Below are 12,405 nucleotides of genomic sequence, written 5' to 3'. Positions count from 1 at the left end.
TCCAAGAACTGAGCAGCTGTTGGATTTAAGAACAGGGATAATAAAAACCCTTCCCACAAAGCTGTCAGATGCTGTGCAAGTGTCCATCAATTCATCTTCCCACTGTGCGAGAAAAGCACAGGATTCCTCATGAAAGAGGAGATTTGGTAGAGGTCCTGAGACTGAGCTTTAGGTTTTGTCTTGCCTGGTCATAGGTTCTCCCTCCAGCTGGACTGAAGCTGGACCAACAGGCCAGTCCAACAGGCACAATTCAGATCTCTGATAATTCACACCCTGAACCTCAGGAGGCTGCAGCAACCAGGCAGCCGGAGAGTGCTTCTCACAGCCCTGTGTTCCCTCACAGTGCTGGTCTCCATTTTAATGTCCACTGGCACATCCTTGATGCGAAAGGCAAACTGTACTCTCCTGTTTCTCAGGCACACCTCAGCTGTGTGGGTGAACTGAGCATGTTTTACAGGGAAGTAAGCTGGGCTGCGCTCATTTGGGGTTTTTTGGCTTGATTTGGCTTGCTTGAGGTGTGGTTTGGTTGGATTGGCATGGTTTGGGTTGGTTTGGCTTGTTTGGCGTCGTTTTGGCTTGGATTGGCATACTTGGGGTTGGTTTGCCTTGGTTTAGGTAGGTTTGGCTTATTTTGGGTCGGTTTGGGTAGTTCCAGATTGTTCAGACCGCTCCATCCCCTCAGACAGAGCTCCTCGCCCAACCGCCCCCACCCCGAGCCCCACAGGCGAGCTCGGCGCCCATTGGCCAGCACCGCCGTCCGCCCACGCTGCTCTACTCGGATTGGGCAACTCTTCAGTCAATCTTTCACTTTCCGACGTTCCGATTGGCTACGCCGGGGAGGCGGGCCACGCGTGTCCCCCGCGGGGGTCGGCGCGTTGCGGCTCGGGGCGCTCGGTGCGTTGTTCCCGGCAGCGTTCCCGGCAATATTCCCGGCGACATCCCTCGCCGCCATGGAGCTCTCTTGCCAGGCGCTGAGAACCACCCACCAGGCGAGGGAAGCGGTGAGAACCGACGGGGGGGTGCGGCTGCGCATCGGGGTTGCGCGTCCCGGTTGCCATGTCAACGGGCGGGGAGGGCCCTTGGGGCTCTGCGCATGCGCCTGGGTTGTGTCATGGCGGCGGCAACGGGACTGGGCGTGATGGGCAGGGGCAGGCGTGAGTCGCCCACAGCTCCTCTTCAAATGATTCTGGAGCAAAAGGAGACAATCCATATTCCTTCCTCCACTCGCTCTTGTTTCAAAGTCACGGCTGTACTGTCGCATCCCTGGTAGTGTGCCAGGTCGGGTTGGACGGGGCTTGGAGTATCCTGGGATAGTGGAAGGTGCCCCTGCCCATGGCAGGGCTTGGAACTGGATGGTCTTACGGTCACTTCAAATCCAAACCATCCTGTGATTCAATGACTCTGTGGTTCCGGCCCAGAAACAGCAAGATTTTACTGAATTTCGTAACCTGTTCTTTTGCTTCCATCTGCTGGTTAAATTACACTAGAGGGAGAGAAGCTGCAGGGATGCTAAAAGCCTTTCCCATAAGGCTGTTAGGTGCTGTGCCTGCGTACACCAATCCCTCTTCCCACGTGAGAATGAAAACTACAGGATTCTTCACAAAAAAGGTGATTTGGGAGAAATCCTGAGACTGAGCTTTATGGTTTATATCAACCTCTTATAGAATCACAGAATATTCTGGGCTGGAAAGTACCCATAAGGGTCGTCATGTTCTTACTCCTGGTCTTGTACAGCACAGCCTCAGAATTCACGCCATGTTCTTGAGAGCATTGTCAAAACACTCCTGAAGCTCTGGTAGCCTTTGACCCCTCCTTGGGGAGCCTGTTGAATGGCCGACCACCCTCTGGGGGAAGAACCTTCCTGATATCCAGCCTTAAACTCCCCTGACCCAGTTCCATGAAATTCCCTCGGCTCCTGTCACTGGTCACCAGAGGGAAGAGATTGATGGCCTGTCCCTCAGTTTTGTCTCCTCAGGAGGTGTTAATAGGATAGATACATTTATCTAGGAATGGAATCCTCCAGCGTCTTTCCTTCTGAGCCCTGAAGTGAATTCAGATCTCAGCCACTGAGAATGGAGCCCGAAGGTGTGGTGTTGGAACAGCATCAACATGCAGAAGGGGAGGAGAAAAGGGACCTGGTTTTTAACCTCACCAGTTACCATTTGCAAAGACCATTTGCATGGCCTTTGTCCCAGTCGTGGTGCTGGATATAAATGCAGAAATGTTTGTGGGACTGGGGAGTGGAGCTCAAGAGCTCTTCCCTGTCAGCTGTACCACAGGAATTTTTTTATGTGCTTTGGTAAACTGGTTTCTCCATAGCCTTTTGGCAGGATGGATTTGAAGATAAGAGTCTATATTTGGGGTATAGAGACAAGGGAGTAGTTTGTGTTTTGCAGAGGAGGAGAAGTTCGGAGCCTCTTGTTTTAATTAGTGACTTGAAGAACTACCTGAAGCTGCCAAGAGGATTTTTTGCTTCTTGTTTCCAGTCATAAGTTCAATGGTGAGCTTGCTGTATGTCTTTAATTATGAAAGCTCATTGTAATCCTTGAAAAACTTTGGCAACTCTATTGTTTGCAGCAGCTTTGTATAATTTGGAAGAGAGAAGAGGGCAGAGTGCCCTTTTTATTTTGTCCTGGGAAATTCTATTCACTGGCAGCCAAGTTATACATTGTTTAAAACTCACCAGTTCATTCTCTGCTTGTGTTTCTCAAAAAGTACGGTCAGCAAGCCAGACAAGAACTGAACATTCAGCCTTCTGAAAAGCCTGTCAAGGATGCAAATATCCAAAGGGCTGTGGGGAATGGAAAGCTGTGGGAATACAGGGTGGTGGAGGGAGGAGGAAAACTAGGTGAGCCCATCAAGCCTCTCTGTCCTGGCACATGGTGCCGGCTTGATTTTGAGGAACTTCATACTTGCCAGCATCCTGGGATCCCAAGACAGAGAGGGAAAGGGCTCTGCAGGTGTATTACAATTAGTACTTTCCCTGTGTGATTGCACAGCTGCCCTGCTGCCTCTTGTCTGAATTCCTAATGAGGGATCTTTCTGAGCACATCCTGACTGCCCTAGCTGGATGTCCTCAGAGAGCATACACTAAAGCAGAATAGTTCTTATTCCCATGCTCCCCAGATGATGACTTACTCTTGTAGCTCTTTATTTTTCATCCCAACAAACATATTAATGCAGAATATATAGGGTCAAATGATAATGAAATGTTACTGAGTTAAATTAATCTTTTAGTAGGTCCATTAATTTCAGGAAATTACACAGGAGACTTGGTTGATTTAGAATGTAAATGCATTTTAGTAAAGGGTGTGGAAATGACTAAACAAACAGTTGCACCTAAAGATACACAGCTCTATTAGAGTAATTTAAAATTACTAAAAAATAGGAATATGTGCCACTTTTGTTAAGCTAGAAATAAATAACACTATAAGTGTTGAAGCTAATTAGTTAAGTGCTCAACTGTTCAGTTTTTAAAACAAGATCACATTTAAGTGCCTTAAGGTTTTATTAATTTCATAGACCCTAAAATCCCCTATAGTAATTGAAAATTTAATTACATATGTTTTTTCTGTTCTTTTAAGAATGGAAGCTTATTAAACTTTAAACATTTAAACATCTATTGAAATACCAGTGGCTATAAACAACATGCAATTCTAAATACTAATTAAACAGGAAGGCTAGATCACTATAAAGCTAAACTGAATTTTAAATAAGGTCACATTAGTAAGTACTCCTGGTTTTTTTCATGCTGTATAAGATCTGCCGGCTCCTCTCTTAAGCACAGCAGAAGCTTCGGGCAGTGTTAGTATCTGCCTGGACTGTGGCAGGCAGGGGGATTTTTTGTGGACATAGGTGCAGTGGGTCAGTCCCTAGAGGAAAACTTGGAACTCAGGATGGCAGACTAGGGCAGGTAGGGAGCTCTTTCAAGGGGACAGGTAAAGCTGCTGCTGGCACTGGCACAGAAAGGGGTTCATCTGCCTCATGGAAAGAGTGGTGTGTGCTAAAATAATGGTGAAATAATAATGTGCTAAAATAATGGCTAAAATAATGGTGAAATGCAGGAAAGGGATTGGTGGGACTGGGCAGGCAATGATCCGTGTGCCGCTGGTTCATCAAATTCGTAACCGGTAACAGGCGCATGTTGAAAAAGATCCTTGATTTTTCTTTTATAGAACACTCATAAAACTGGGCTACCAGAGATATCTCGGTTTTATACAAGTCTTTGTGAGTTGATTACCAGCTTATTTAATTTTCTTTGGATGCATGTCTGACTTCTCAAAATCAGCCATTGCTGTTTGCATTCTTCTTTACAAAGGTTAAAGATAGAATTAACTTCTCGGTCTAAACTCTCTTCTCATTTTTAGATGGGCTCTCTTTTGGGATGTAAAGGTTCATTTTTCCTTCTCTTTGGTCAGCCCAACCAGAATAACATTGCTATGTCAAGGCTGAAGTGGGTGGCTGACACGTAGACAGAACGTTATCCTACCCCCAAAGCAAGTCTGTACTTAAATTATTTTAAATGCCGTCTATCACTGTATCACTATTTATACTAGAACTTAAAATGCTTTAGGGACAGCAGAAGTAACAAAAGGGGACAAACACCAGCAGATGACATGCCAGAACACAAATTCTTTTCAAGGAAAGTTCCAAGCATGGATCATGAACCCTGTCAGTCCATCAGGGAGAGGCAATTCCTCTCTTGTCAGAACATCCATGTTTATTACATGAAACACTTGATGTGTTTGTCTTCTGTGGCAGCCACTCTGTTTGCATACTGTGTTTTAAACATTTGGGGGTAGCTATAACCTTGCCCTTTGATATGTTAGCAAACACAACAGTTAATCTTTCTCAGCATAAACCTTCAGGAGCAGTTGCATTCCAAAGGATGCACAGGTGGGATTCTCAGCAAGTGATGACTTCAGTTTCCTTCTTGCACCTCCAGATGTGTTTTGGAAGATTCAGATCATCCAGGAGAAATGGTAAAAGCGCAGCAATTCAAAATCTGTTTTCCAAGCACAGGAACATCAAAAGATTAAAAAGGAAAACACTCTTTCATCTCAGAGTCTGTGTGTTCTCTCTTTGCCCATGGAAATTCTCAGAATTGGTTCGTTTCTTGTCACAGCACCTCCCAGGAACCAGTCTGCATCATTCAAGAGTTACCAATCTACAAAACATTTACAAAGCACTCCTTTCTCCCCAAAATGGTACATAAAAATTATCTTTGTACCGCCACTGAAGTGGTATTGTAACTTCCTTTTGGAAACACTTTCTCAAGAGGATATCAAGGTAGTAAAGGTAGAAAGGGGTTATGATTTTTTTCTCCTGTCCCCAGCTGGTCTAAGCCTTCATTCTAGAAAACCAGAATCTTTTTTGCAATATGTGGAATGCCAATACACTTTGACTCTGCAGGGAACGTTAAGAACAAACCCCGGCTCTTCCTTAGTTGTGACACTAGATGGCCCCACAAATGAAGCAAACGTCCCAGGAAATACTTGCTGGACTGAGATACTTTTTCCCCGTTCTACCCAGTACTTTTTACAGGCTGTTTTATCTTAAAATAAAATCTTAAGATAAAACAGTAGCTGATGGTGTTATCTCAGGTGTTGAAATTAGCAGTGGAATGCCATGGGATACCAGGAACAGAGGAAAGGAGGTCTAACCTAGCAAAGGAACAGTGCATAAAGAGGTAAATTGGTTTTGCACCACCCAAAAAACACGTTTGATTTTTGGAATAAATTATTCTCTACTACTAGCAGTTTGCGATGATTGCTCTCTCTTCCAAGAGACCAGAAAGAATACAGTAATGGTCTTTATGTATGTATATTTCTTTTGCACATCTTGTGGGGTTTAAGAACATCAGCTTTGGTCAGTAGTAGTTCCTTGGCATCTTTGTATGCCAAGCACATGCAGAGAGCAGCCCAACTCCTTGATACAGATGGTGGGGCTCTGCAGTATGAAGAGGAGAGCAATCTGTATTTGTCACCTGCAGACAGCACGCTTGGGCTGGGCTTTTTCTTGGGGGTGGAAGCAGGCATTGGTCAGTTGGGATAGAAGGAAGGGAAACTGCGTGTGGGAAGCAGGAGTCTTGTGTTGCTTTACTGTGCAGTGTCATCAGGGATTTATGTGTGCTGTGCAAGCAACAGAAATTGCTGCTCTTTCCCAATCCATTAAGTGCCAGTCCTTCATGTTCACACTGGGTCCTCACAAGTAATCACAGAATCATAGGAAAGACAGAATTCCTCAAGTTAGAGGGGACCCGTGAGGATCATTGAGTCCAATCTCCCAACCTGAAAGAGAAGTCATTAATTTGCCTTGGTGTGTGTTTGGCCATACCTGCTTTCCCTGTGGTCACAGTTTCAAGTCCCAGTGAGGCAGACCAAAGGCAATGTGCTGATTTCTTGAACTTTCATTGAAGCAACTTCTTCTATGCCCCAAAAATCTCAGAAGTTTTCTGCAGACACTGAGCATAAATAACATGTTTCATAGCAGAGTAAGGCTTTTTTCCATCATCTTGCATGGTTCTATTTCCATTGCCCCTTTTCCTCTCCTTGATATTGTATCTGATACCCTCTCAGATGAAGCTTCACTGAATGAAGACAAGGATGTTTCATGCTACCTTGTTTTTATTGTTGAAACATTTGTGAATGACTTTGGGTTCTCCAGTCTGTGCCAAGACATCCATGGGACTGACTCCATATTGAAAATTCATCATGTTGAGTCCTGATTTCCATCAGTCCTGTGGTAAAATTGTGCAAGTTCCATGGTATCCCTATCCACTAATTGTTTTAGTGTCTGTGTTTCATTTGTTGTGTTTATACATGAAGGCCTATGAAATGGGAGGTGTCAGCAAGTGTTACAGCTGGTCTTTGTAGTAGAGTCATGCGGATCCCAGACCTGTTCACCAGCCCCTCTTCTCCAGACACTCAGAGAACAGGTTTCTGGTTGCAAGGGAGGGATTCAGCCAGGATGGAGCACAAGGTTCCCTTTCATAGTCCCTGAAGCACTGAGGTCTGCAAGAGTCCTGCCCTGAAATTCACAGCAGTCTGAACGTGTTGGGAGCCATAATCATAGTAAGGGAAGTAAGTTATTTGTTCAACCCTGAAGTAATTTTCTCTTGTCTAGGAAAAGGTTTCTATCCATCCAGTAGCCCTGATAATGTGTAAGAAAAATTAGATTGAAAACCACTTTCCTTGTGTTTATTAACAGTAAGTTGTTTTACAGTTCTTACATGCTGTTGTGTTAATTTGTTTGTTTCCAGAGGCTACATTTAGATGCTGTTTACAGCAATAAAGAGAATATTACATTTGATCTAGAGTTCTGTCTTAATTCACAGGAGGAGATGCGAACAGAAGCTCGTCGGAAAAATCTCCTCATTCTAATTTTGCATTATTTAATCAAGGAAGGGTATGTTTTTTAAATAATAGTGCTCTACCCTTGTGGAATTGTGTGTACGTGACCTGCTGTACTGCATCTTTCTGTCCTCTCTTGGCTGAAAGGACAGTGTGGGCCTTTGGGTTGATGTGGGGAAGTGGTAAACTACTATGAGGCATCCTCACAGTTTGCTTTTCTAAATTGTTTCAGTTTCTGAAACAAAAATTCCCTGTATAATTTAAAAATACTTTAGAACAACCAACAAAGCTTATTAAAATAGAGTTTATACTTCTATAAAAATAGGGTTGTAAGTAGGTAAAAGATACTGTATACTTACTAGTGCCATTGTTTGCCTCTTCTCTCAGAAATCAGATAATGACTCTCAGTTTTTTGATCTTTGTTTGTTTTGTTTTTAAATTGCCAGATATGTGGATGCTGCAAATGCTTTGGAACAAGAGACAAAATTAGGTTTACGTGGCTTTGAAGTTTGTGACAACATTGATCTTGAGACAATTTTGATGGAATATGAAAGCTACTATTTTGTAAAATTTCAAAAGTATCCTAAAATTACCAAAAAGGTCCTGGACACTGGTATGTGGCTCTGTTCCAGAAAGAAAACTTTTGTTTTCAAAGTTTGAAATCTTTATTTCCCTGCTATGCTCACAGCCCTTGTCATGTGTGTCAGCATTTAATGTTCCAACCCTTATCATTACAGATATGTAGTTCTAGCACCCAAGGCACCAGAATTTAGAGATGTGGCTTTGAACCCTTCTGCTTTTCCTTCTTTCTTTATATAGAGGAACTAGAAGGTGGCATTCTTCTGTCTTTTGAACGCTGCTTTGGTATTGGAAAATGTCAGCTAAGCACAAAGCATTGTGGCAAAGATACGTTTATCCACTTTATTCTCATGGGGAGAGAATAGTAAATAAATTATACAGAATAAGGCAAATCAGAATATGAGCACTCTGTTATGGCCCTGAGAGGCAGAATGGTTTTGCACTTGAACACAAAAAGTAACTTGGAGAAGCCATAAGAAAAACTGTGAGAATAAGTGGTGAAGAGCTTGAAGGATATAGATTTGGATTAGACAGTAGAAAAAATTTCTTAATGGAAAAAGTTGTCAAACCCTGGCCAAGGCTGCTCGAGGAGGTGGTGGAGAAACATCCCTGCAAGTGTTCAAAACACATGGATGTGGCAGGTGGAGATGTGGGTCAGTGCCACCCACTGCAGGGGTGGAGGAGTGATTGGACTGAATGGTTTTAGAGATGTTTTCTAGCTTAAAGGGTTTAGTGATTATTGGCATGAAAGAGGCATGTACATCTAGAACCTATGGGTTGGTGTTAATACGAAGAGGAAGAAAATGAAAATTGTTGTGAGTTGAGAATGAAAATATTAAAAATCATTTTTTCACATCATAGTCAAACTGAGCAGTAGTCAAGACTGAATCCGTGATCTGAGCAAAAAAAGAATTCCCAAAACACCACTCTTGGACACTTAAAAGCTCTGATTATGCATTTTTTGGTCAGTGAAACTTCTCGGGCATGGAGTAGTCTGCTATTACCTAAGCTCAGATTCGTGACCATGCTGGCAGGAAGAGATCATCCTTTTTCCCTAAAGCATAAGCAGCCTCTTCTCCTGCATGTAGTTTGCACCATGCCCTAAATTGTGTCTGTGGCCAGATTTGGATATCTAAACAAAATCCTTGGTGTGGTGCTCCTTTCTGCTGAATTCTTTTGCAGCACTCTCTGCAAGTCCTACAGTTAGCAAGTTGGTCATTTCCTTGCTGAATTCCAGTTGGAAGTGTTGTAGGTATACCCACAAGATTACAGGTTGCTCCATAGGCTCTGCTACCCCTAAACACACCGTGTTCCCAAGCTCCTTCAGGGAAAGAGCTCATTGGGAACTGTGTGAAAATCATGAGTGGAAGAGCATTGTACAGAGAACACTGAAAGGAGAAGTGTTTTGGAACAACCAGGGGCATGCTGATAGCATACAAACCCTTGGCTTTATGAGTTCACATCTGGGATTTGTGAGTTTGACATTTTGTAAAAAAAAAAAAAAGCTCTCCTTTGATAGAAATGGTCAAATTATATAAATGCAAAAGATAACATAGTTTGATAACCACTATTGTAATGTGACATTTATTCTGTCTTGTTATGTTGAACTTGATTCCTCTTCAGAGGAGTAAGGCAAATTCATATTTCCCATTTCAGCAACGAAAAAATTATTAGGATTAAATAAGCATTTCCTGTGATATATTAAATTATTGTTCTTAATCTAATTTCTGGTAGTGTCCATTTTACTGTGAACATGATACTGGTTTTAAAATGTAAGCAGAGAAACCAAAGACTGAATGAGATAAAATGTAAAAAGCTTGAAGCAAAACCACTCACCAACACCGGTTTGTTTTTAGTAAGTTTTTGCAAGCTTGCAGTGCCTATACTCACGCTGTTTCTGTTTATGCATTACTATTTCCAAGGTCATTGTTGTGTGCTTAAAAATATTTTTAAAGGGAAAAAAATGTTCAAATTGCCCTCTTTTATATCCTTAATTATTTTAATATTAATTTTGCCACAGCAGAACATAAACAACAGCTGAGAGGTGGAGGAAGAGCAAGAAGGTGAGAGATATGTGTGGGGTGATTTTCTGGGTAGAAAATTTTCCTAGTAAAAGCAAATATGCACAGTGATTAAGATAATGTTGTAATACCAGAGGAGTACCAAAGCCTAGAGCCATGCTCCTGACTGTGTGGTGCATTTTTTCTGTATGTGTTAGAGAAAACTAGAGACTTATTTCCCAAATAGCGGCAGACAATTTACAGAATTTCTGCAGTGTGGATAAAGTGGGTGGGGTGTTTGAAAAAAGTAAGCACTGAACTCTGCTGTGATTGAAATTAACACCATAACTTCAGTGGGAGCAAAGTTAGCCTAAAACAGTTTTATTGAAAGCTTTGGGTTTCAATTTTTCAGTATATTGGAGGAAAATAAAAAAGTCATGCAAATCTTGCATTATTTTTCTTAATTCTAGGACAGCAGCTTCTTCTCAGAATGTACCAAGGGTCAAACAACAGACAGTGCAACGACTAGTGTCAAAAACTTCATCTGGGAGAAGAGCAGAACCTAAATCCTCAACCAAGGGGAGCCCCAGACAGGTTTAAATATGTTTTATCTTGGCAGCAGTGCAGTTGAAATTAATGTGATTTTGTTTGGGGAGTCTGTAGGCAGCAAGAGGATGGGAGTTACAGGATTAATAATTGTGCAGCTAATGGGTTTTACTGATTATATCACTTAAGGATTATAGGTGCAAGACTTCAAGAGGATTTCTGGCTGTAAGTTTGGGGGCAGTCACAAGCGAGGCATATAATCCAACCCATGCTAAAAGCAATCAGAGTTTTTCCATTAACACCAGTATATTCATCTAGTGCCAGAAAGCAAAATAAATAAAGAAGAAAGTCTGGTGTCAATTGTAAGCATCTTCACAGTGCATAAGTCATTTGAGACTGGGGGAGTAACTTGGCTCTGTAATGTTCAGATTTGAGAGTCTCATGTTGGTGAGACTGCTGTGAAATCTACTTTATTATGATCCCTTTACAGAGGGTGGAGCAGGCACAGCAGGTTGGTGGGCAAGCACTGTGTCTATTACAGCTCCTTTTTAAGGGCCTGGCTATATTTCTGCATCAAGAGGAACTCTTCTCTGACCTATTGCTACCCCTAAAAATACCCCAAAACATTGCATTTTGGATTTTACAGCAATAACTGCTGTGAAGTAAATACATAATCCTAAAATAAGTGAATACATAATCCTAAAATAGCTCCTAATTTCTTAAATGACATGCTGTGCCTTTTACTTGGCCTGTCATTTCCACTGTTCTTAAGAGTTGCTTCTTGTGTAAAATGCAGTTTTCTGCTTGGTACATAGAATAACTTCACTGCTGAGCTCCAGAGCCGTGGCTTTAACTGTTGTCACAAATCAGGTGAAATCTAATTAAATGTGCAGTGGTGTTTAATTGATCAGTATTTCTCTTGGACCTTCTGGGCCTGTGTGAAGAGATGGAATGATACTTACAATGTAATATCTTCAATCCCTTTACTTGGCAACACATCTGTTTTAAAAGGCATTTTTCTTTAGAATAGTGATGGTGCAGATACTCTGGATCAATCTGATTTTGGCTTAAGCATCTCAGGAATCAGCAAAACTGGAGGAGACAGCTCTCACCCAAGAAAGGTTGGTGGAAACCTGGTATGTGGGAAAAAGAATCAAAACAATCACAGGGGTTTTCAAAAATATCAGATGGTACGGGTTTTGTCCATTTTTATATAAAGTGTTTTTATATAGTCAGCTGAAGAGTCAGTTTTATAATTTTGCATAAAAAGTTTTTTAATTTTTTGCATAAGCACTTTTTTCATTAAATACTATTTCAAACAGAGAGGAGTATTTTTTTTTAAACTCAGTGGTAAATAACTATGATTGAAGATAAATTTTTAATTCTTAAGTGAGGTAATAAAAGGCTCTGCAGTTAAATTATTGAATTAACTGAGTTGCATGTTCTCTCCCCATTGCTACCACAGTTTTTGGGGCCATTTTTTGCCATAACTGGAACTGTATATGCAGTAAGGAAATACACTGCTGTAATTGCCAACAAAATTTGGTCCAGTGTATTTTTAAGAATAGTGTTACTGCTGTGGTAAAACCTACAGCAACATTTTTTTTTCTCTTTAGGGCCAAATAATTGACTTCCACAGGATGATTCATGATGCTGTCAGAGTGTCACCAGATGGAATTCCCTTGAACAGCCTTAATTGTGATCCAGATCCATCAGTAAGTGTTTCTATTGGTATTTCCATCCAATCAGTACGAACTTGAGTTTTGCACAACCAGGGACAAAATAAAATACTGCAACAATGTTGGTTTTGTTCCCAAGTTCTAAAAAAGGCCTTGGATTTCTGAGAGGTGTATTTCCTCTTTGAAGGGACAGTCATACTTGATAATGGTCTAATTTGATGACAGTTGTTTATTCTGAACATGAAACCA

General features: G+C 41.7%; 1 protein-coding gene across 5 annotated transcripts in view; it reads left to right on the top strand.

The window, feature by feature from the left end:
- Window positions 1-839: 839 nt before the first annotated feature.
- Window positions 840-12,405, top strand: part of KATNAL2 (katanin catalytic subunit A1 like 2) — a 28,913-nt gene continuing 17,347 nt past the window's right edge. The window contains exons 1-7 of one of the 5 annotated variants that reach the window (XM_040090035.1): window positions 951-1,001; window positions 7,337-7,407; window positions 7,799-7,965; window positions 9,952-9,994; window positions 10,402-10,525; window positions 11,503-11,598; window positions 12,094-12,192. In XM_040090035.1, coding sequence (XP_039945969.1) covers window positions 951-1,001; window positions 7,337-7,407; window positions 7,799-7,965; window positions 9,952-9,994; window positions 10,402-10,525; window positions 11,503-11,598; window positions 12,094-12,192 — 651 coding nt within the window. Of the gene's footprint in view, window positions 1,002-1,504; window positions 1,609-7,336; window positions 7,408-7,798; window positions 7,966-9,951; window positions 9,995-10,401; window positions 10,526-11,502; window positions 11,599-12,093; window positions 12,193-12,405 lie in introns of those variants that run through there. The other 4 variants (XM_058424032.1, XM_040090033.1, XM_040090034.1 and 1 more) reach the window with 4 other exon arrangements.

This window comes from Hirundo rustica, chromosome Z, assembly GCF_015227805.2.
Source record: "Hirundo rustica isolate bHirRus1 chromosome Z, bHirRus1.pri.v3, whole genome shotgun sequence".
Lineage (NCBI taxonomy): Eukaryota > Metazoa > Chordata > Aves > Passeriformes > Hirundinidae > Hirundo > Hirundo rustica.
This window is presented reverse-complemented; position numbering and strand designations above follow the sequence as displayed.